This window comes from Danio rerio, chromosome 23 (genome assembly GCF_052040795.2).
Source record: "Danio rerio strain M-AB ecotype USA chromosome 23, GRCz13ab, whole genome shotgun sequence".
In the NCBI taxonomy this organism is placed as follows: Eukaryota; Metazoa; Chordata; class Actinopteri; order Cypriniformes; family Danionidae; genus Danio; species Danio rerio.
In genome coordinates this window covers 6,196,656-6,222,017 of record NC_141043.1, presented here as the reverse complement: position 1 = coordinate 6,222,017, position 25,362 = coordinate 6,196,656, and the positions used below count along the sequence as shown (strand labels likewise).

The 25,362-nt window shown below is 37.9% G+C and overlaps 1 protein-coding gene across 9 annotated transcripts in view; it reads right to left on the bottom strand.

The window, feature by feature from the left end:
* Positions 1-25,362, bottom strand: part of mybpha (myosin binding protein Ha) — a 46,697-nt gene that overhangs the window by 18,792 nt on the left and 2,543 nt on the right. For 2 of the 9 annotated variants that reach the window (XM_087305389.1, XM_087305391.1), the window contains exons 1-9: positions 20,515-20,584; positions 20,303-20,378; positions 20,102-20,167; positions 17,255-17,386; positions 16,665-16,832; positions 11,112-11,200; positions 8,193-8,388; positions 7,883-8,022; positions 2,635-2,794 (exon numbers count right to left, since the gene is read on the bottom strand). In XM_087305389.1, coding sequence (XP_087161515.1) covers positions 2,635-2,794; positions 7,883-8,022; positions 8,193-8,388; positions 11,112-11,200; positions 16,665-16,755 — 676 coding nt within the window. In that variant the 5' untranslated portion in view covers positions 16,756-16,832; positions 17,255-17,386; positions 20,102-20,167; positions 20,303-20,378; positions 20,515-20,584. 9 annotated transcript variants of the gene reach the window in all.

Below are 25,362 nucleotides of genomic sequence, written 5' to 3'. Positions count from 1 at the left end.
TTAGTATTTCTACGCAGTGAAGACTAGTTCTAAATTATTTTTGCAATCAAGTCCTGGGATAGAAAGGTTACAACAGACTTAAAGTCAAGAAATGCGACCAGTTCTGCGTCAGCGACCTTTAACTGACCTGCCACCCATGTTGAGAACTGAGAAATACATGTAGCTAAATAGTTAGTTTCGCAGCACCACAGTATAATCCGTGGTGTCATGCAGATCCTGTGTTGCTCTGATATAAGGAATGAAAAGTGTCATTGGCACTCAAGCCAAAGCCAAGTCTTATCTTCACATGGTAAGAGCACATAGTATGTTATGTCAATATGGGCCACCGGACCAAGTTGTCCCACTTGTTTTGAAGGAATAGTTAATTTAGTAACATGTGTTAATATTAATTATATTAAAGAGATGAAAATTCTGTCATTTACTCACATTTTGAACACACTTGTTTAAACCTATTTTTAGTTTCTTCTGTTGGACACAAAAGAAGATTATTTGAATTTTCTAGTTGCTAAATAAATTCTTGTTATAAAGAAGAAAATGTGGGTTGGTTTTGTACTATTACTATTTAAGTTAATGGGTCTCAGCAACCAAAATTCTTCAAATATCTTCTTTTTCTTAACAGAAGAAAAAAAAACTCTTAAAAAAAACTCATAAAGGTTAAAAATCGCATGAGAGAGAGAGAGAGAGAGAGAGAGAGAGCAGACCAATAAAAACATCAGTGATGCGCTTGCAAACACACACACACACACACACACTCACACACACACACACACACACACACACACACACACACACACACACACACACACACACACACACACACACGCACCTAGATGATTATAAATGAATCATTGTAAATATACTGATTATTATTGTTTTTATTACTGTTTTTTCCTAAAAATGTACAGTTTATTCTGATCTTTTTTTTGTATTGATTTGTATGAATAATTAATGTTGAATAATAATATAATATATTGAATATTAATGTGATATACTGAACAATATGATGTATAGTAGATATTTTATTTAATTATTATATATAAATATCATCTTTTTTTCTTTCTTTCTTTTTTTTACTACTTCTATTTACTGTGTGTACTGTTTTTATTTTATTATATATGTATGTTACTTTTTATGTAAACTTTATAACTGCTTTGGCAATACATTTGTAACAATTGTTATGCCAATAAAGCAATTATTGAATTTAATTGAATTTAATTGAATTGAATTGAGAGAGAGAGAGAGAGAGAGAGAGAGAGAGAGAGAGAGAGAGAGAGAGAGAGAGAGAGAAGCTGCGTCCCAAATGGCACACTATACACTATGCACTTATGCACTATGTACTTATGCACTCACACACTCAACACTCAAACTCTTTTTTTTTTGTCCTTTTATTATAATACGTTCAAGTACAAACCATTACGGCATATACAACAATCCAATACCTATAGTGTTAGTGTTGATATAAAATTACATTACTAGGAACATAACACACACACACACACACACACAAAAACATAAATAAATACAGTTAAATAAAAAGTAGGGGCGTGAGAGTCTTAATCAAGTAATAGAAACGAGTTCAAGGCATGTGAAAGTTTTCGGGCATTTTTGTTCCTCATGAAGTGTAGAGACCTTACGAGCATCTTCAGATCATTCCTCCATCCATTGAAATGGGGTTTCACCTTTACAAATTTACATCTATGAATGAAGTGTTAAGCTAGAATAATTAGATTATTTACCAAAAAGTTTAGATCTTTGTCCTTCAAAAATATATGTATGTAGTGTCGTCCCAAATGGCACACTAATGTTTTTTACTAAGCGGAAATTCAAACCGTTTCCCTGATGACGTTTGGCGGTTGTCAGATCAGTGAAATAAACGACCGCATTATCAAATAATACCTGCCGTGAGTATAATCGCATTCACCATCAGGAGGCGCTAAAATCACTGTTGTAGGAGAATTTTGCTTTCACCATCCAAAATAAATAAAGTTATCCAACATGTGCGCCCTATAGCTCCGCCCCTTCAGCTACGTAAGCAAACCTGCGGTTGTTGAGTGCTTGAAGTGTCCATCATTCCACACTTTATTTTGCCGGCTGAATGAGTGCATCATCCGGGTAATAAAGTGCACTTTAAATATTTTTACAGTTTTTAGTGTTAACACACTACTTACACTATTTATACTACAAAATGGCATAGAATAGTGCATTAAGTATGCGATTTGGGATGCAGCTATAAAGATGAGGTGAGAAATGTGGTGTGATGTGAGAGAAAAGGTGATGTAATTTTCATTTTTTATTTTGAGTGAACTTCCTTTAACAGTCAATTCGCTTGTAGATTACTTGCAGCTAAAACATAACAAATTGGCACATCAATATCAAATAGGAGGTATTTATCTGCCCTGTCCAGTCACAACTACAGTACTGTTCAAGATTTCTTAGTTGTAAGATGATTTACTTTTTCTCAAATACTCATGGAAGATGTCATATACTCATCTAGGTTGAAAATTGCTACTGTGAAGGATTCCAATTTTAAATGGTCACCTGAGTCTTCAGAAATCATTTTAATTGACCAATTCAATCCACAAAACAATTCAGAATATTTTCAATAATGAAAACAGTAACATATCGTGACCTCACCTGTTTTCTTAATACGAGCAGCATCTTTTGTAACAGCAGCAGTCTCACTCCTTCCGACCATGTTTTCAGAAAAAACCCTGAAGGTGTATACATTTCCCATCACAAGGTCAGTGACAGTAACGTTAAGCCTGTGGAAGTGCTCCAGAACCGTGAACCACTCCTGCCAAAAACATTACAACATAAGTTTGCTTCTGATGGATACGATGCATGCATTTAAATGCAAAGTATAACATTTCACCACTAGAGGGTGCATATTCACAACAAACAAGGGCGTATTTTGATGACACAGAAACTGAGTGTGGAATTGTGATAGTTGTGGTCTTCAATACATCTTACGGGACTGTTGAAACTGTTGTAAAACTGTCTAAGTCATAGCAATTGCTGATAAGAGACAACACTTAAGCAGTGGAACTTTTATTATGTCACAGTTCTGGATCTTCCGATTCTGGATCTTCAGCTCGTAATCATGTGGGGAAAGTTTTATCATACTAAATTAATTTCAGGGTTCTGTTGTAAAGCTGTTCTGTGCAGTCTAAAACAGACAACATATTAAAGAAAGGGTGCCTGAACTCCTGCATAGTTTAGCTCCAACTTTCTTCAACACACCATCCTGGATGTTTCTAGTATACCTAAAAAGAGCTTGATTAAATGGTTTAGGTGTGCTTAATTGGGGTTGGAACTAAATTATGCAGGACACTGACCCTCCAAGACCGAGTTTGGGCCCCCCCTGTATTAAAGCATCTTTGGTGTAACCCTGTTTTCAATAAAACCAAACCAAAAATTAGGGATGTGTGACATCATTAGCCATTTATTAATTGATTATTTCTGTGCATTTGAGATTATTTTTAACATTTGTAAAAATGTAAATACATTAGTCAGTAAAATTTGTTAATTTTAGTGTTTTTTGCAAGACAATCTAAGATACTGTAGCTTTTACTAGTATTTTATGTCGGCTATCCCCAAAATGAGAATGTTCTCACTATTAAGTGTTAAAGGCAAGTGATTCAAAACTTTTATGAATTTCTTTCTTCTGTCGAACAAAAAAACAATATATATTTAAGAATGTTAAAAAAGCAGCCAACAGCCTCTTTCACACATACACACCTTTTCGGAAAATTACCGGCAATTTTCCGGAAAGGTGTGTATGTGTGAACAGGCCTTTTTTGAAAATACCGGTAAATTCGTTCTGGCTATTCTCTGGAAAGAGAAGTTGTAACATTACTGGTAATTTACTGGAATGCTGCGCTGTGTAAACGCAAAAGGAAGATTGCCGGAAAGAGCGCGTGCACATTTAGAACGTGCTGATGTGAGACGCCTGCTTTAGCCAATCAGAACAGTCAGACGCATTCACGTCCACGCGGTTTATGAGAATATAAGCCTTTGAAATTTTTTCCAGACACATTTAGCTGCTAGAATTTAGTCAGATAACGTTTATTTATATGTTCATCTTAATGCCAACCGTGTAATTAATTATCGATAAGATGCTTATGATAAGCCGTGGTTTGTTTACCTTCAAGCTTTGCGTGTGCCCATGAAACAGCCCATGAGCGCCAGCACACACACATATATCATGTACATCTCGACATGCGAAAGTGTTTCTCTATATGTTTTCATCGAAGTTGTTCACAATACTGATCCATCCACAGAGTTTGTGATGTAGTCAAATGTTTACAAATGCAAGCGCAGCCATTTAGAGCTCATTTCAGGTTAATGATGTCAGAATTTACCGGTATTTTGGAATGGATGTGTGAATGCTCTTTTCCGGAAAAATTCCGTAACGTCCTCGCCTCTTAAAAACAGCGCTTTTTTAAATTTACCGGTAAAGTCAATCCGGAAATTTTCCATATATTTACCGGTATCACTGTGTGAAAGGGGCTATTGACATCCATAGTTAAAACACCTAATAGGCTACTATGGAGGTCAATGGTTGTTTTTTTCCCCCGCCATTCTTCAGTATATCTTCCTTTGTGTTCAACAGTGGAAATTAACCGGTTTTGAATAAGTGGAGGAAGAGCAAACAAGAAATATTGCCCTGCGGTTTCCTTGCAATAAACATACTAGTGTTAAATATCAACGGGGACCACTTGTGGTTTTGGCTAAAGTGTCTTTAGATGACGGGATTTTGTACTTCGTGTTCTCTGCACATCTTGTGTTCGCATCAAGCTAGCTGTTTAGTATCATGCTTCGCATCATGACAGTGAGAGTTATGAGATGTCATCATGGAGCGCTCTCGATCTGTCAGCACTTTACACCTTCCCAAGTTGATGATCTCCCGCCAACAAGTCATCTGACCCACACCTCAGCCACCCAGATACAAGCTTATAGATAGACATGTCACGTCCATATGCAGAGTCTCAAGACTCTTCGTTTAGATTTACAGGCTTGGCTGATGGCTAAATTAAGTGTTGTTACATGCATCCAGCTTAAAAAAAAGAGAAGAAGCTGCAAACAGTGCTTGCTGTTGGATAATGAGGTAAGTGTGAGGGTGTGGTTTAAGCTATTTGGACATTTTTTAGGGGAAAATGGTTTATTCATACATTAATTTTCATTTCGGCTTAGTACCTTTATTAATCCGGGGTCGACACAGCGAATGAACTGCCAACTTATCCAGCATATGTTTTTACGCAGCAGATGCCCTTTCAGCTGCAACCCATCTCTGGGAAACATCCATACACACTCATACGCTACGGACAATTAAGCGTACCCAATTCACCTGTACTGCATGTCTTTGGATTGTGGGGGACACTGGAGCACTCGGAGGAAACACGGGTAGAACAGGCAAACTCCACACAGAAACGCCAACTGAACCAGCCGAGGCTCGAACCAGCGACCTTCTTGCTGGGATGCGACAGCACTACCTATAGCGCCACCGTGTCCCCAAAAAATTGTTTATTCTATTAATTATATACATATCGTAATTAAATGTTCAATGTCAGTAAAATATGGTTATTGTTTAGAACGCACATGCACATAAAAAAAAGTTTGATGGAAATGGCATAAATTTGATGTGCACTAATTTTTAATATGCGCTTAAAAAAGATATGCACATAACTTAATAGGATAAACTTTTTATTCGATAAGAAAAGATGCACAAACTACGATGGAAACACTTTTACCAGACAAATTCCAGTATCCGCATAAAAAAAAGTAATGCAGTTTTGTTAGAAAAGATCATGTGTTGATGAAAAATGTGCGCAAATGGATAAACCAGCAGGCTGACCACATTGTAAAACATCTATAATATTGTTTTGGTCATTCTAAAATGCATTAACCGGTTCAGTATTAGTGTTATTATATTATTAATGACCTCCAGAATCAAGAGGGTCTGTGCTCCGCGTCTCATGCCTTCAAACGCCACCACAAATTTACTGCGTGTCAGGATTGCCTTCTGAGGTGCAAGTCGTTTATTAAATGAAGAATAGATTCACGCAGCTTCTCCTACCACTGCAAAATCAGTTTTTGCTATTGATATTTGGCGGCAGTTAATCAGGAAGTGATGATTTTGTTTGCTTTGACTCGTTGGATTGTAACGCAGCTTTATTCGCACATCTTTTTATGCGATATTCCAGTTTTGTGCATAAAGTTAATTTGCATTTTGGATGGAAACATAACTACAGATTTTTAATTTGAGCACAAAAATCTGCCAAACAAGGTTAAATGTGATTACACCTCTACAATACTGTATTAAATGAATCAGTATAAGCAATAAATAAAGTTATATCATGGGCATGGCGTAGGAATTACAATGTTGAGATGGTTTATAAGGACATGCCCTGTGTCCTCATGAATCGGAACTGTTCAAAATCATACTTAACGTGCTCTTTTCACATTCAAAATTGCCACAAGTTCCCTGTGAATATTTGGTTTAGGTGTAGGGGCATTTTAAGGCAATGAAATAGGTGTTTTATAGACTGTAATACATATATAAGTGCTCATAAACCACTAAAACAAGTGTATGCGTTACCTCTAGGTGTGTTATGGATAAATACGGGACTACCAGTAGGACAAAGCAAGTCTCTGTCATAATGAACTGACAGAATCATGCATTCAAACAATTTATTTAACATAGCTGAACAAACTAGAGATGCTTTGTAAACTGACCACTAAAAAAACAGTAATCAGTCAAAAAAAAAAATAAAATAAATAAAAGTAAAAAAAAGCATTAATGTTTTCATCCCAACCCTCATTACACTTTATTTTGATGGTTCGTTTGTTGAAATTAAATTTCATTGCATCTGCATGACAACTAATTCTCATTAGATTATAAGTAGACTGTTAGATTGGGGTTAGGGTTGAGGTTGGGGTTAGTGTAATGCCTCATTCAGACTAGCTACAACTTTGTAGCTGCCTATGTCTTTCTGGGTGGCGACTAGCTTCAAACGCAGGGGTGTGTAGGCAAAGACAGCACGAATACAACCGGCCTCTGAGCGAGCTGAGGGAGGGAGCTCTACTAGTGTTCTTATTGGCTGGCGCTCAAGAAAGTCGCTCTTCATTTGCATAGAGTTGAAGAATTCTCAACTTTTTCGCATCTCTCGACATGCCCACCTGGTCGCCAACTGTCATTGTCGCTTGTGTAGACGGAAGTCGCCATTAGTCACTCAATATCTGTTAAAATGAACGGTTGCTTGTCGCTTTGCTACTATGAGTCGCTTGAATGAGGCTTCAGATGACATGTACTTGCAAAGTTTCTTATAGTCAGTTATTGCCTGTTGAGGGAGAAGTATCAACAGATACTAAGCAGACAGTCTACAAACACTCAAATAGATCATCAAAATAAAGTGTTACCTGAATAGTTTTTATAAAATGGAAGTCATACAATATAAACTTCCTGTGTGTAGAATTGTGTATAAAATAATCATCACTCTTACTTGATGGGATACTATTACAATATATATAAGCCCACAAGAATATTTTTGAGCTTTCATTACTGACTTATTATAACGGCATGATTCCTGTTTTTAAAAGATGTCACTTTGTTTGACTGACTCTTGAAACGTCACACCGTAGTTTGACAGCTGAGAAATATAGGTTAATTGACAGTCTTCATGTGAAGACAAGACAGTTCAACTTCCCTTTAAGTTCTTTAAAGGTTTATCAAATGCGCAATCTTTCTCAGCCTCTAAGATCGCTGTTCCTTAAAATAAAAGGGAAGTATACTGCAATGTATTTTATGAGTGAGGAACTAATATGCTGACAGACATTTCTTGTAACATTGAGCCCTGTAATGCACCAGCTATCATTTACTCACTCCAGTTTTCTTGTCAGCCTTCTGAACGGTGTATCCTGTGATCTCAGTATTGCCGTTGTCTTTAGGTGGAGTCCATTCCAGAGCTGCATTGAAGCCCCAAGAGTCCACGAGCTTGACCGAGACTGGAGGACCGGGCAGATCTACACATGTCCATTAAAAATGATTTAGCCTCCTTAGTATAGATCATTTTACACTGCGAGGTCTTACTCCGTAAACAGAGGTGTCAAGGAATGGATTAAGAATGAAAAGTGGGGACAGAAATAGATAAGAGCGCTGAAATGAGCGGTCTCTAGATCATAGCGTGTCTCACCGACAATCTGAATTATGAGGGTAGTCTTGTCCTCGAAGCTGTCGACCTTTACACTCATCTCATAGCTGCCTGAATCATCTCTCTCAGCCTTGCGGATAAACAGAATGCTATCCTTGTCGCTGTTTCGGACATTCACCTTCTTCGTATCCAAAGGCTGGCCATTCTTGGTCCATGATATGACAGGTTTAGGTTTGCCCTAGAAAAAATGGAGCATTAGGAAACATTAGAGGTAGCAAGGGACTTGACGGAGTGAGTGTTCACTCAGATTAGAGACTAAAATAGATGTGATAGCAAATGTAAAATGTAATAAGAAGCAATTGTTCGAATACAATAAAAAAATTCCCATGGATTCTTAAACAGTCTATGAAATTTAGAAAATAATTGTGTCAATGCAAAATATTTAAAAACAAAGTATTATATCTGAACAGGCATGGATGTTATTGCGTATGCATTTGTGGTTTCCATTTGGATGCATATTTTTTTTTAGGATGAGAGCATTTAAGTGTTTAAAGTTCTGTGATTTACTAAGAATTGTGGTAGTCAGTTTATTGGTAATTGTGCCTGTGTTTAAAGCAACACTATGCAAGTTTCTTTCACAGAACTGTAAGCTGACACCTTGTTTGGAAACCATGCTCACCAACCAGGCTCACCAACCTGTTGGTGCCTTCAAATCATGTTGTATAAATCATATTTTTAAGTTCAATGCATATGGATGCCACTAAAATGTTATTACAAGTGTTCCAACTTGAGTTTGAGTCCAGAGTCGGGCAAATGTCAGTTAAAAAAATCGCAGCATCACAATTTTTTTATACATATTGTATATCTTACATGCAGTTTGGGGTGTAGAATTAGTAAGGACAGAGGGGACGTGTTCCTAGCAATCTCCACAGACTATTGAAATGTCTCAAACCAATAAAATGAATTCACTTACAAAGAAATTGGGTCGTCAACATTAACCTAGAGAAGCAGACAGGGTTAAATCGTGTTGTCCCCTTTAGTCCTACTGCTCCCAAACACATTTGAACAGTGTGATTGACACATTTGAGCTGCGTTCGAATCGTCGACTCTTCGAATGCGAGTCAGTTGTTCTAACAAGGATGCGAAAGACAATCTCCAACCTCTGTCACTGGAGCACCTTCTCCGGTCAGAGGAGGGAGGTTTTTTTCCCCCACAGCACTTCAGTGACTGACCTCTGTTACACCTTTACCTGTTGTCATCTGGAATATTGTCTTTATTCTCTTTTTCCACCTGAGTATACTCATCCCAAGGCCCCCAGAGATTATGTAGCACCATTGATGCAATCCAAGACCTGTGAAGAAATGATACCAAGGTATCCATAATCCTGGACCAGGCCATATCCTGAGCTGATGCTGTGGTGGTCATGGAGCAGTGGAGTTCATAAGACCTGAAAGACCCCAGTGACAGACGAGTCCCCACATTGATCCTATAGGCCAGCTTGAACACCGACCGGTGACCTACTCACACCTGCAGTTCTCCACGATGGACGCCCTGTGTTCTCCAGCCTCCGGTGCCTAGACTGCAGCTTCACACAGGAAGTTTGGCCAGAAGAAAAATGGTTGTGCCCAACAGAGCCTGGTTTCTCACAAGGTTTTTTTTTTTCTTTCACTTCGTCAGTTGAAGTTGTTTTTTCTTCGCCACTGTTGGTTTTGGGACTTGTGGGACTTGTGTTTAGGCTTAGAATGTTTTTTGTTTTTTGTTGTTGTTGTTGTTGTTGTTCACAGTTATTTTTGTTAATATAGATTATAATCTTTTTTTTTTTTTTTTACAATAACATTGCTTTAATATGAGATTAACTCCCCATTTATGTGTAGTTAACTGCTGATCTGGAACCTTTAGATAGGTCTATTAAATATTGTTGTGCACATTTTATATAAATGACAGTAATTATTCTTTAAAGGTAATTTTTTTAAAGATCAGTTGTTGAATGAAAAGGTGCATGTTAAGCTATATTTTGCTTGTTTTGACATATTTAAAATTTGTGGCTAAGAAATAACAATTTATTTACTTTTGGTGTGGTCAGAGATAAATTTAGGAAATTTTTGGAAATTTTGGAAATTTTTAGCCCTTGATGTGAAATACAAACTAATTGCAATGTGACGCAACACATTTGCTCATGCACATTGAGCAGGCTTAAACACAACACAGAGGAAAAAGTTAAATGACTGAGGAGGCATGTGGACAACACAACATCTAAATCAAGTGATTTTAGCATGTCAAAGTCAAATTTACGCACATAAAATATATTTTCCCAACAACAAAAGTGTGGCTAGTGAAAATGGCGGGTGGCTAGTAATGTTGGGAATCTCCTAGTCACAGAGGCTGGTAATCAAAAAGGTTAATGTCAAACTCTGCATACAATATAGATTAGGGAATGGATTATGAGTATTCTGATCATAAATATAGAGACTTTTTTGTTGCTTATGACTTTTGTAGATATCAGCGAACACATATGCATCTGTTTAGTGTGCATGTGTCAAGCATCTTGCTGGTTCAGGCACACTAACAAATCAAGTTTGTTGTGCATATGCAAACAGACAGATAAAAAAAAAATATATATATATATATATAAGCAGATATTGGCCATGATGTCTCACATTTGGAGATCCTAATATGGCCATTCAAAATGTTCCAAACTTTTATGTTTCTTTCTTCTACTAAATTTATTTTGATAAATGTTGGAAACTGGTAGAATCTGACATCCATAGAAGATAAAAAGGAAGCCAGTAGCATCCTTCTAAATATTATTTATGCTCAATAGAAGAAAGAAACTCTAACAGGTCTGGAACTAGTAGAGGGTATCTAAAAAAAAATAAATGGGTGAACTATCCCTTTAGGGGCAAACAAACTTATTGTGGAAAAAAGTAACCATTAACCCTTGATATACAAATCTAAACTTACACTGAACGGGATGACAAGATTGATCTGTTCTCCAGCATGCCTGATGTATTTGGACCTCAGGGCACGGGGCATGCGGATCCTGGGCCGATCTGAAAAAAAGAAGCAAATTTAGATGTGTATTTATTTAAATAGGAGATCCTATTGGATTGGCTGGCATGGTGGCTTAGTGTTTAGCACTGTTGACAGCCTTACAGCTGGGCCAGTTAGTTGTGTGGAGTTTGCATGTTCTTCCTGTGTTCAGGTAGGTTTCCTCCAGGTGCTCCGGTTTCCTCCACAGTCCAAAGACATGTGGTATAGGTGAATTGAATGAACTAAATGGGCCATAGTGTTTGAGTGTGAATGCAGGAGTGTATGGGTGTTTCCCAGTACTGGGTTGCGGCTGGAAGGGCATCCGCTGCATAAAACATATGCTGGAATATTTGGTGGTTCATTCCGCTGTGGCGGCCCCTGATAAATAAGGGACTAAGTCAAAAGAAAATGAATAAATGAATGAATGAATCCTTTTGGATTGGATATACATTAGAATTTGTGTTTACTAGATGCCTATAAATGAAATATTTCCCTTCAAATAATCATCTATCATCAAGTCGTTAACCTCTGTGTATCAAGCCCGGACCTCTAATCCTCACATTCCAGCACTGCAAAGCAACAGTCCATTAATTATGACCGGAAGCACTGCTGATGTAACTGCAGACAAGCTGACACACTGCTTGATTGGGTTCACATTCAGCTCACCTTTGGCTTACCTTAACTCCTTGACCCAATTACTCTAATGCCTGTGCTTGTATGTGTGAAAAACCTAATCCTTGTTATCCATACCCTTCTTACAGTCCATGTTCTGATATGTAATCCTGACTGATGCCTTGAATCGCCGCCATGCATCACATCATTCATTGCTAAACCCAAATGGATGAACAGATCGTACTCTTTTGATTCTTTAGGCCAACACACCCACATATCACTAATCCCTTAGGGTTGTCTGACCTAATAACTATGTTTGTGAAGATAATTAGTTGATTCTAGTATATTATATAGGTCAGCAGTTCTCAATCCTGGTTCCCCGCACTGCTTATGTTGTATGTTTCTCTTGCCCTTTCAGAAGTTTGTTGCATTATGTGCCCTGTGATGTGGACATGCTAGGATATTCTGCCATGATTCATGTGTAAAAGTGTGTGCATCTGTTTACTTCAATTATCATTAACATATGCTAGATGTAACTTCTATGCAAAACTCATGGTAACATTTAACCCTTCACTCTTCTGTAATAACTGAAGATGCTGCAAAATAGTGGTGTAGTGCAAATCTGTTTATTTTTAATGAGATCACTGGAGTCAAATAAGCTATCTACCAAATATTTTATGCTCTTAGCAACATTCCAGTATATGCCATTCCCCAATCTTAGGTCTTTTAGATTTATCATTGGTGAACCTGGCTATATCTAAGTGTTACCCACTGATCCCACTGCACCCAATATGTCTGTTGCTAGAGCACCTTTAGAGGTCAGAGGAGCGAGGTTTAATAATAAAGATAATTCATGTGAAGCAAGAAAATAAACAGAAATTGGGAAACCGGCAACAGGTTCCTCAATGCAAAAACAATACAAGACAAGCAACTGGGAAAAACTGAGGGCTTAACTAATGGTGCAAACAAGGAGCAGGTGGACGCAATCAGTGAAATAATAATGACTATGACAATGTTTGTACTTAAAATTGAATTCATCGATTATACCAAAACTGTTTCTTTATCAACATTCCTGATATATTATCTTACATTCCTCAAAAGAAAGTAAGTCATGAAGGTTTGGAACTTTGTGAGGATTAATAATTAATTTTGAAACCTCTATTTGGGGTGAACTAACCACATTCACTGATAAGTATGCTCTGATATGCGCACTGATCTTGAAAGTTTATGCATAATAATTAATTCATTAATTTTCCTTCGGCTAAAGCTGCGGTCACATTAGAGTTTGAGCATGCGATATTCTTTCGTGCGTTGCTGCGAAAAGGGGCGGGATTAAACAAGCTTATTAGACATTTTAAAAAGCGAGCGATTGCACCATGTTTTAAATTTCTGCCCAGAGAGGTCATGTTTTGATCCTTAATTGATCTCACGCAGTCAAGTGATGCGATTTCGCAGGTCAGAGTTCACCAAGCTTAAACTTCGCACTGCAGCAGCCTGCGAAACTTGACGCATGACCCTACGTTTCCGGTCTGATGCATTCGCGTGGTATGAATGGAAGTCTATGGGAGGGAAAGCCCAGTGTGACCGCAGCTTTAGACCCTTATTTATCAGCGGAATGAACCACCAACTATACTGGCATATGATTTAAGCAGCGGATGCCCATCCAGCCGAAACAAGTAGTGGGAAACACTCATACACTCTCTCATTTACACACACACTCAAACATAATGGCCAATTTTGTTATACCCAATACACTTATAGCGCATGTCTTTGGACTGTAGGGGAAACTGGAGCACCAAGAGGAAACCCCCATGAACAAAGGAGAACATGCAAACTCTAAACAGAAATGCCAACTGTCCCAGTTGGAACTTGAATCAGTGACCGTCTTGCTGTAAGGCAACAATGCTAACCACTGTGCCACTGTGTCACCTTATGCACAATAACATATAAAAAAATAACTTTTGATTTTGTCCAGTGATTTACAGTAATATTGTTAGATCAAATGTACCATCAGTAGCTACTAAAGCAAAGAATCACCCCTCGAGAACTAATATACAATCCAACTTAAAAAAAAAGATTAATAACAAAATGAGCCAAGGTCGAGCTCCAGCAACCAAAGTGGTCAAGTGCAAGGGCAAAGTACCAAATCCTGGACATAAACACTTCTTGACCCCGCAGCTGTCAGGAAAATCACACTACTAACTAGAGCCGTTCCTTCATATGATCCTGTGTCTAGATAAAAACGTATTATCAAAATGCACAATTCTGCAAGTACCTTCACTCCATTTGGGAGGATAAGGTAACTCAAATTGCACTGACAGCCTTAGGTCTTTATGTTTGTAATTTAAATGCTAATGAAAGCTCTTGTCGACACAAGCCAATGGGATTTATAGACACACAGCTGTTGAATACATTGAAGGCAAGAGAGGGAGCTCCTTCCACCAGCTCCTCTCACTGTAGGGAAACACATACTGTCATCTGAGCTTTGGCAATAAGCCTCATGAGCCAGGGCTCAGTGAATACACTGAAAATGTATAACACTATGAAGTAATCAGTATTTGAAGAAATGAGACCCTGTGAGGTAACCAAAGATGACCTGTCACTTTCATGTGTCCCCTACATAAGCAGGTCTAACCAGTGTGCAAATTACTGTATATTTTGTCTACGGGAGGGTCAGCTTTTTTAAATATTCATGCCTCGGTGAACTAAAAATATATCTTTATTTCAAATACATCTAATTTTATCAGTGTTTTGATGAATAACAACTGGATTCTGACCTGGATTCTGTTTGGAGTAACCTGTGATCAGTGTTGAGGAGGTTACTTTGGAAATGTAGTCATTACAGATTACAAATTACCCTATATAAAATGTAATAAGTAGTGTACCTTTTGGATTACTTCATAAAAGTAAAGTAACTGATTACATCTGATTACTTTTGGATTACTTTAAAATTTCTAATGGATATTTTCAACTAAATCATTTTCAAGCCTTTATACCAAGCAGGAGTGACCTTACAGTAGCTCTGAAAGTTTCTCATCACTTGAATTAAGAGTATATTCATATAATTTTAAAGTACAGCCGCCACAAAACCAGACCTTATAACAAAAACAGTGTTTACTGTTGTTACAAAATTTAAATTTTAATTGTGAAGGGTGATTTTTGTGGCATCTAAGCTATTTTTGCAATTTTCATTTTTAAATTGAAGCAACTTAAATCCAAGCATACTGTATATTAGTGATCAATAAAACTGTCAATGAAACATATGAATAATAACTGTTGAGTTCAATTATTTACTGCAATAATATTCTTTACCAGGAGCGAGAGGTGGCAGTAGCACACCAAAAAGTTTGTTGTCGACCACCGAAAAATAGGAAGAAAAAAAAATTTAAATCACAATTCTCGCCATCATATGGATTTACTTTCATCGGCTAGACACCGGCCTCAACGCTCTGTGAATGTCGGTGGCGTCACTTATTGATTCGTGATCGGTAAATGTAGCTTGTGTTGACCCTACTGCGCTACTTCACTAATAAAATAGCTTCGCTACTGAAAATCTATTTGATTTAGAAAGTAGCAACGATACCGCCACACTACTGAGAAATGTAGTTAAGCTAGTAGTGTCACTACTTGCAACTCAGACTGGTTATAGTAGCCTACTGCTTTCAGCGGCAGAGAGGATTAACGTAACTGGTAGATGTGGTGTGCCGCAAGCAAACTGGAAAACCCATCGAAAGCATCAGAATAGCACTGCTTTAATAAATAACAAAAACAGGCAAAGCAACAGATTAATATTATCCAACATAGCCCAGATTTTTAAAGAATATTTTTAGATGTAACCCCATTTGTAATCTTTAACATTTTCATAAGTAACTGTAATTAAATTGCACATTTTTTCCTCAGTAACTGTAATGAGTTACTGTTAGTTTTATTTTGTAATTAAATTACGTAACCCCATTAAATGTAACTAGTTACTCCCCAACACTGCCTGTGATGGGCTATTTCAACAAAAGGTTATCAATGACAACCTGCTTTGAATATAAAATGGTGAATTTTGCAGAACGGGGACAAGTTTGCATCTTTGCAGCAATAAGTAGATGATCATCACTTACTGTTAACTGTATAACTTCCATGTCTGAGCATGGATGTCTATTAAAATACTCACTATAGTTTAATTTGACTTAACTTTTAGGCTGTATGTAGGTACAAACATTTAATTTACAAGAAAAGGTGTCTTTTGAACACTTATTGTTCCTATCAGCAGGCTAGATCTACCTGTTTTAGACCACCGTCAGAATAGTTTTCTGCATCCCTGCTGGGCGCTCTCATGCATTGGCAATGCTATGAACCATAATGTGGTGAGGGTGGCTTTATATCAACTCTCATTCATTCATTGTCTTGTCGGCTTAGTCTCTTTATTAATCCGGGGTCGCCACAGTGGAATGAACCACCAACTTATCCAGCAAGTTTTTACGCAGCGGATGCCCTTCCAGCCGCAAACCATCTCTGGGAAACATCCACACACACATTCACACACACACTCATACACTACGAACAATTTAGCCTACCCATATCACCTGTACCGCATGCCTTTGGACTGTGGGGGAAACCGGAGCACCCGGAGGAAACCCATGCGAACGCAGGGAGAACATGCAAACTCCACACAGAAACGCCAACTGAGCCGAGGATCGAACCAGCGACCCAGTGACCTTTTTGCTGTGAGGCGACAGCACTACCTACTGCGCCACTGCCTCGCCCTTTATATTAACTTATTAACAAAATTAATATAATTTCAGATACAAGTTAGAGCAAACTAATATCCAGACCTCCATCTCACCCTGGGTCCAGCCTCTCCAAATGTTCATAGACACTCACCCATGACCTCTCGGACTGGTATGGGCTGAGGCAGGACAACAGGCTCACTGCGGCCTCCAGCATTCACAGCCACCACACGGATGTTAAGCATGTCCCCAGTTGTCAGTCCTCTGATGGCATGCCGGTTGGAAGTGACAAGCTCGGTATTGGCAACCACCCATTCAGAAGCTGTGAGGTAGAAAGGTAATAACATTTTGATCATACATTCATTAAAAACAGAAAACCTAAAACCTAGATGTTGATACAAAAATCCCCATGATTCATCTCCTTGGATAAAGCTTAAATATGAATTTCCAAACACACCAGGGGTGATGTCAGTATAGATCCACAAATCTAAATACGGGGTGTGCAGATACGGTGACAGTTGGTTGAAAGCATCCCGTCCTAATAGGGAGACTTACAGGAGCTTGGAATAAATCAGTCTGTGGTGACATTTCAAAGACAGGTGCTATAACCGACTGTCATGTAGCCTACTTTTCTGGTGACATCTGATAGTTCTACATGGTTCAATTTCGAGATGAAGGCAAGATGATTGAAACACTACCTCTAATCTAAAGAGCTTATCAGCAGTACTGTGAGGATATACGCACATCCTTCCTTGCAGTATTCCACGGCGTATCCATCCAGTCCAGAGCCAATGTTCTCTGGGGATCTCCACTTCAGAGTGACTGAGGTATCGTTGACATCGTCCACACTGAGGCCTTGAGGGGCACTAGGGGGAACTGGACATTTATTAGAGACATACATACAATGAATTCACATGGGGGGAAATAAGGGTGGAGTGGATGGATGAATGGATTTGACAGATGAATGAATCAGTTGGGGGAATGGATTTATGGGACGGATAGATGATGGATGGGGTTGATTGGATTGATGGATAGATTGGGTGAACAGATGGTGGAAGGATGGATTTGAAAAAAGTAGATAGATGGAGTTGAATTAAGGGTTTAAGTGGTTCATGGGTTGATTGGACCAATGGATGGAAGGATAAAGAATTTAATTGATTAGATAAATGGATTGGGTGGATGCATGAATAATGGACTGGATAGGTGGACTGGACAGAATGGATGGATGGATGGATATGTGGATTTGGTGAATGGAATAATTAGACAGATGCATAGATTATGAATGGGTCAGATTGTATATATAGTAGGGTTGGATGACCTAATGGCTTGGGTTGAGTCAAGTTATGATTGGGTTCAATTAAGATGGTTGGGGTTAAGCTGATGAACAGATTAATAGGGATGTAACAGTATCAGAATTTCACGGTACGATAGTACCTCGGTATGAATGACACGGTACGGTATTTATTTAATAATTTACAGGAAAAACACTAAAAAAACTAATGAAAAGACTTGAAAAAAGTGTTATTTACCTTAGCACTGAACATATCAATGACATACAAATTAGCCATCTATCTGTAAGTTTCGAAACAGGAACTTCAATTTTTCAATTTTAATAGTGTGTGCTGTGTTCTGCAGTCCCCATGACTGTTTCTAGTCGTATTCCCCGACTTATATTTCACCACAGTCTGGCAGTGCCTGCATACTGTCTGTCACCTTTTCTCCTTTTTCGTATCTTTTTAGAAAGAAATCGAAATGCTTCCACACATCCGATTTAAAACTCGCTTTAGGTTCGATCATTTCCAGCTTTTTTTCTTCCCCCCTACTAGCAACACACTCCATTTCCGCATTACTGGATCTGTAGTGACAACAGACCGCAAAAGGATGATGGCCACGCCTAGGCTGATGGGAATTGTAGTTCCCGCTACCTCCCGTTCGCTTCATTCGCCTAAGCAAACTTTTCTCAGAAATATAGTTTTATTGAGTCATAAGCCTACAGTTATATTGACAAAAATTACTATTGCTGTATGACGGTATTTACAATATTGTTACATCCCTACAGATTAATGGATGGGGCAGAATGGGTGGATTGTGTATGATGGTAGATTTAATAATTAAAAGGGTGGGTGGGTGGGTGGATGGATGGATGGATGGATGGATAGATGGATGGAATGGATGAGTGGGTTGGCTGGATGGACAGATGAACTAGATGGATGGGCAGATGGATGGATTGAGTTTTTCAGATTGATGAATAGAAGAATGAATAAACCAAGTGGATGGATAATTGAAGTGGATGGGGCATATAATATGAATTAATGGAAGGATTGGTTGGATGGGTTGAGTGGATGATGTATCTGAATGGTTTATACATTGATATATTCATAAATGGTATAGATTGGCGAACTAAGCTGATTGGTGCATGGCTTAGTTAATTAAGGAAAGGATTTGGTGAATACATTGAGTGGATGGATATACTGTATAGGGTCATTTGGATTGATAGATAGAGGAATAAATCAACATGGGTGGATTGAATAAGTGGATGGGTGCATGTATAAATTAATTAATGAAAGGAATGAGTGGATGAGTATATCTGTTTGGTTTTATAAAATGGATGAATAAATAAATTAATGGTATGAATGAACTAAGTGGATGGGTACATGGATTGATTAATGAATGGAAGTAATAGTTGGATGCATAGATGAACTATGGGTAACATCATTTGATTGATAGAACAATGAATGCACTGTGTGGATGGATGTGTAGATGGATGAATGGATGGACCAAGTAGATGGATAGGGTTGTTTAGAATGAATGATGGATGATGAATGAATGAATGAATGAATGAATGAATGAATGAATGAATGAATGAATGATGGATTAGTTTAGTGGATGAGTTGATATGTTTAGATGAAATATTGGGCTGTTTAGATTAAATATACAGTTGAAGTCAGAATTATTAGCCCCCCTGAATTAATATCACCCCTGTTTACTTTTTTCCCCAGTTTCTGTTTAATGGAGGGAAGATTGTTTTAGCACATTTCTAATCATAATAGTTTTAAAAACCTATTTTTAATAACTGATTTATTTTATCTCTGCCATGATGACAGTAAATAATATTTTACTTGATATTTTCAGGACACATTTATACAGCTTAAAGTGACATTTAAAGGCTTAACTAGGTTAATAAGGTGAACTAGGCAGGTTAGGGTAATTAGGCAAGTTATTGTATAACGATGTTTTGTTCTGTAGACTATTGAAAAAAAATAGCTTAAAGGGGCTAATCATTTTCTCCCAAAAATGTTTTTTTTTTTTTTTTTTATTAAAAACTGCTTTTATTCTAGCCAAAAAAAAAAAAAATAGAAGATTTTCTCCAGAAGAAAAAATATTATCAGACATACTGTGAAAATTTCCTTGTTCTGTTAAAAACCATTTGGGAAATATTTAAAAAAGGAGAAAAAAATCGTAAGGGGGCTAATAATTCTGACTTCAACTGTATATGAATGTTGGTACTCTGCTTCTCTGAATTAATAGATGTATTGGGTGAATGTATTGATTGGATAGACAAATGAGTGGATGGATAAACGGACGCTTTACCTGCTGGAGGAGGTGGTGTAGGTGCTTTTGGTGGCTCTTCTACAGGTGCAGGTTCAGCAGGAGCAGCTGATGATCAAATATCCAGATATATAGGATTAAGACAAGCCTTAGCAATTCTCTAAATTAGGTCTCTCAAACTGTAAAGCATCTGGATCCAAATTAAAATGACATAAAATATATATCCAATGCAAACTAATTTACCCTCAGCTGGAGCATCAGCGGCAGGAGCAGTTTCTTCAGCAGGGCCTGATAGCAAATCATTACACTTCCATCAGTGCTGTGCCACTCAAGAGAGATCGCTATATTAGTACTGTTTTGAATAAGCAGTTTTTAGTAATTGAAGTTTAGCGTCATGGAGCAACAGCTGAGAGCTTACTTCTGCAACAGAAACTTCAGCGGATATTTATACTTACCTCAAGCTAACATAACCTCCCCCTCATGCAGTGGCCACAACAGCTTCCACATCAGCGCTTGAGGAGCATACTGGGTTCATGAAAAGCCAGGTGAAAAGTCAAGCCACAGTCATTTCGGCATGCAGTGAGACACTTTTCCGCTACCGCATCACTGCACAGCACATCTGTTCTCAGGGGTTTCAGGCCACAGATAAGCTAACACTGCTATCATTTTTGATTACTGGATTCATTAAAAACATCATTAAAATTGCAACATTGCATCATTCAAATTGTATTTAAATGATTTTAATTACTCTGTCTGACAAGTCAATTACTCAATAAGTGATTTAACTACTGTGACCACGGAGAGTGACACAAACAACTGAGGTGTGGATCCATGTGCAGGTTTATTAGAATCGTCAGGCAAGCAGTGGTCAATACGCTTATTTCACGCGGCCGCCATTTTAAAGAACCAAAGCGAGGCTGCGGTGGGAACAGTGGCGTAGCGCAAAATGCAAAATGCGGAGGCCCCCCTGCAGGGATCGCTGACGGGGCCCCCTGATGAAGAGGGGGGGGGGGGGGATACGTCATACGTCAATTTGCTTATCACTGACGTCATCACGTTTTACCGTTTCTGTTTGTTTAACAGCCTATGGTTAATAAAGGGGTATTTATAATTGCACTTCACTTTATATAAGCATGTTTATTTAACTAAATTTATTGCTGTTTGAATACAGTATATCATTATAGATGTGTAGTGAATGTGCAGTAATCTCTCATATGTAATAAACTCAGACAAGTTCAGAAACTGTCACTAAAATATCTGTGATTGTGAACAAGAAATAGAATAAACGGTCTAATTAAATTGTTAAAATAAAGTAGAAGTAGATACAAGGGAACTGTACAAGGGAAATACCTTCACACTGCCTGTGCTAAATCATTTGTCGTCGGTACACAGAGGGGTGATCTGCTCTCGGGATGCAGGTGGGAGAGGCTGCTGTACGAGGACTGACTGGGCCGCCTGTCAGTGCTGTGAGGTGGGGGAGGGGCCGGCGGCATCACACGCAGCTCGTTGAGAAGAGTAGGGACGGTACAGTATGGACAAATGACAGTCTAAAAAAATCTCCAATAACACACAAAAAAGTCGCTAGATTTGTTGCTAGGGGGGTCTGAAAAGTCGCTAAATCTAGTGACAAAGTCGCTAAGTTGGCAACATTGGCGGCAAGCAATCAGAATGAAGTAGTTCACTGCTTGAGAGGTGTTCAGAGAACACAGACGTGTGAACTTTGGTTCCGACCACAGTTGTTCCCAAGAGTTTGATTATTGCGGTTGCCGGTGGATTTTCAATTATTGACAATCGCGACGAAGCGGGGCCCCTAATCACGCGGGGCCCCCCCGCGGTGCGTGCCCTGCGGGCCCGTCCGCTACGCCACTGGGTGGGAAGAAATCCGGAAGTATAGGACCAGCACTGTAAACATTGCAGTAACATGCTGTGTACTACAAACCTCCAGCTGTTGCCGGGATTTCAAAATGCAGAAATGGTGTAACCATCACTTAAATATTATTTAGTAAGTTTATTTTAAACGATTAAAAGCAATTTAGCATCAAACAACATCACAACCTCAGTGATACGCTCAAGTGTCCTCCTAGGCTTCAGCTCATGGCACTAGTTAAACACCGTGAGGATGCTTTCCTGCTTCAGCCTATGTAACCCGGTGAGTGATAAAACACTGCAGTCCTCTGCAGCACACCCTCGTGTTGTCTGTAATAGTGTTGTCCTGGTACTGAAGTTTTAAACCCGGCTGTTTCCCGCTAACATGGAAGCGCTGCTGAGCGCGGATGACTCGACTGATCTTCACGGCTTCGCGCTTCAGTCTCCGTGTATCTGTGTTTGGTTTGCACTCAGTTTACCGCTCTTCACCCAGTGCAAACACAGACAAACGGACTGGAGCGCGAAGCAGCCCTCAAGTCGAGTCATCAAGCAGATCGCTCGTCTCGTCAGTGTTTGTGCTCGGTATACAGCGGTGGGTGAACTGATGACCTTCTCGGCCAATCACAAGCATTTCTGTTGAACACGTGAACACAATGGCATATCAGCGCTAATTTAAGAAAGCCATCAACATTGCCTTAAATGTTAGCGTGAAATTGCCGGTTTTTCTTTTTATTCAGTATCGTGACAAGTCTAATATAGTGAAAGAATCAATTTATTAACTCGAGTTTGATTAATGGCATCTAAAACGTGTGTTTGGGAAAAAAAATCGTTAGCTAACTAGTGCCATTTCCCTTAACTTAGCTGAAAAGGAGCTCTGATATCCCTTTTTACATTCACCATTCATTCAGAACGAACCTGCGGGTCACCCGGTAGGCGGAGAAATGATAAATTTGTGTCACTTTATTTTCGCTGATAAGATATATAGCGAGTCACACAACATTCCTATGTAACTCCCAATGATACTTCCGGGTTTCTTCCCACCGCAGCCTCGATTTCGCTTTTAAAAATGGCGGCCGCGTGAAATCAGTCTATACAGGGGCAAACAGATGAGGGCAATCCATAGTCGAAGTCAAAATAACAGGCAGATGGTCAGAGGCAGGCAGCAAACAGAATTAAACAAATAAGCAAGGCAAAGGATCAAAAACACGGCAAAGGCAGACCAAGGAACCCGCGTTGTAATGTCACTAACGGTAAACAAGACTCGGCCAATTGAATGAGTGAGTGTGTAGCTTAAATAGTGTGTGCAATCAGTCTCTGACAATCCTCAGGTGGTGTGAGAGTAATCAGTCTAGATGAGGAAGCATGTGTGAGTGTGAGCGGAGTGCATGTATGAAAATGTAGTCCAGAAATGGCGGATTTGTAGTCCATGATTATAGTTAGTGAAATCTATGGAGTTATGATCGCTGGAGATTGTGACAATTACTTTACTCAATACCATTTAAAATCCCTACAAATTTCAATGCCTAAATAATAGGAATTAAACTCAGTTAATTATTTACATTCAAGCTTTATTAAAATGTAATGCTTTAAGAATAATACATATTACATATATCAAAACAAAACAAATAAAAACTTTAAAGTAACAACACCACATTTCATACATTAATTTCTGACTCAATTCATTGTTTCTTAAACATGTTCAGTCGTCTTGATATACAGTTAAAGGAAATTATTAGCCCCCCAATTTCTGTTTAACAGAGAGATTTTTTCAACACATTTCTAAACATAATAGATTTAACAATTCATCTCTAATAACTGATTTATTTTAGCTTTGCCATGATGACAGTGAATACTATTTTACTAGATATATTTTTCAAGACACTTCTATACAGCTTAAAGTGACATTTAAAGGCTTAACTAGGTTAATTAGGCAGGTTAGGGTAATTAGGCAAGTTATTGTATAACGATGGTTTGTTCTGTAGACTATCGAACAAAAATATCGCTTAAAGGGGCTAATCATTTTGACCTTAAAACTGAAAAGCCGAAATAAATAAAATTTTCTTCAGAAGAACAAATATTATCAGACATACTGTGAAATTTCCTTGCTCTGTTAAACATCATTTGAGAAATATTTTAAAAAGAATAAAAATTTAAAGGGGGCTAATAATTCTGACTTCAACTGTATGTAAGCTTTATTAGCTTACAGATTAAGCTAAGTATATAGCCGATGAACATTGTTACTCTGCTTCTCTGAATTGATTAAATGCATTATTTTTTGTATTTAAGGCAAGTACATCACAACTGCAATGTAATTGCATAACAATTAAAAACAATCCCTTTCTTGACTTTTTTTCAGGAAAATTTATCTTATTATAGAGACTACTTACTTTTTTTTTGTTATTTCTGTGCAAAATCTTGTACAAAATCTGTACATTTACGCTGAATGATTTTGAGAGCATAGTAACTAAAATCTAAACACATGAAATAATAAACAAAGATTATAAATGAAAAATTATATTTTATTTTAGGGTTGATGCAATGCAAATCCAATCAGAACCACTTGTTTGGTAAACAACGTAAGTCTCATATAACATCTCGTATCATATAAACATTTGCAAAGTAGTCAAAATATTAATAAAATTAATCAAAAAAACTGAACAAATATATATATATATTTACATCCATATTTATATTTATATATAATATATATTTACATACATCTACAAAAGTAGATATATAAATCAAATGATATGAGTGTGTATGGATGTTTCCCAGAGATGGGTGGCAAAAAACATATGCTGGATAAGTTGGCGGTTCATTCCGCTGTGGTGACCCCAGATTAATAAAGGGACTAAGCCGAAATGATAAGCTCAAAAATCTTTAAAATTCTGAGGATTGCATCCAACACCATTGTGAGGGATGTTTGATTGATGCAGAGCTGTGGGTTGGTGCTACATAAAAAAAGGAAGAAAAAAAAAGAGAACTGAAAATGAAACCTGATTTGAGCATGGATAATTTGACGAGATGCTGTAAATTGTGTTTGTATTTTGATACAGAAGCTATAAGCAATTGCTGTAGTTTTAGCCTATATATGTGCACGTGGAGTCTGGTGTAAAGGGTCGGCGGTGTCACCCTGAGCAGCAGGGGCAGAGGATAGTCTTACATGTTAAATAAATGTTAGAAGATGCCAGGTACATGTTAGTGATATGTACTCATAAATCACAATGCTTCTGTTTGATCTGGGTTAGATCAAGAAATGTACACCTTTAAACATGTAATTATTTTTGTTTTACTTTGAGTTGGTCTACTTAAGCAGTTTGTGGAGGTTCAGAATGAAGGTTCAACTTGACAAATCTGTTAATTTAATTATTTTGTAAATAAATAAATCAATTAAATAATGTAACAAATAAAGTATATTTATTCTATTCATATTATTT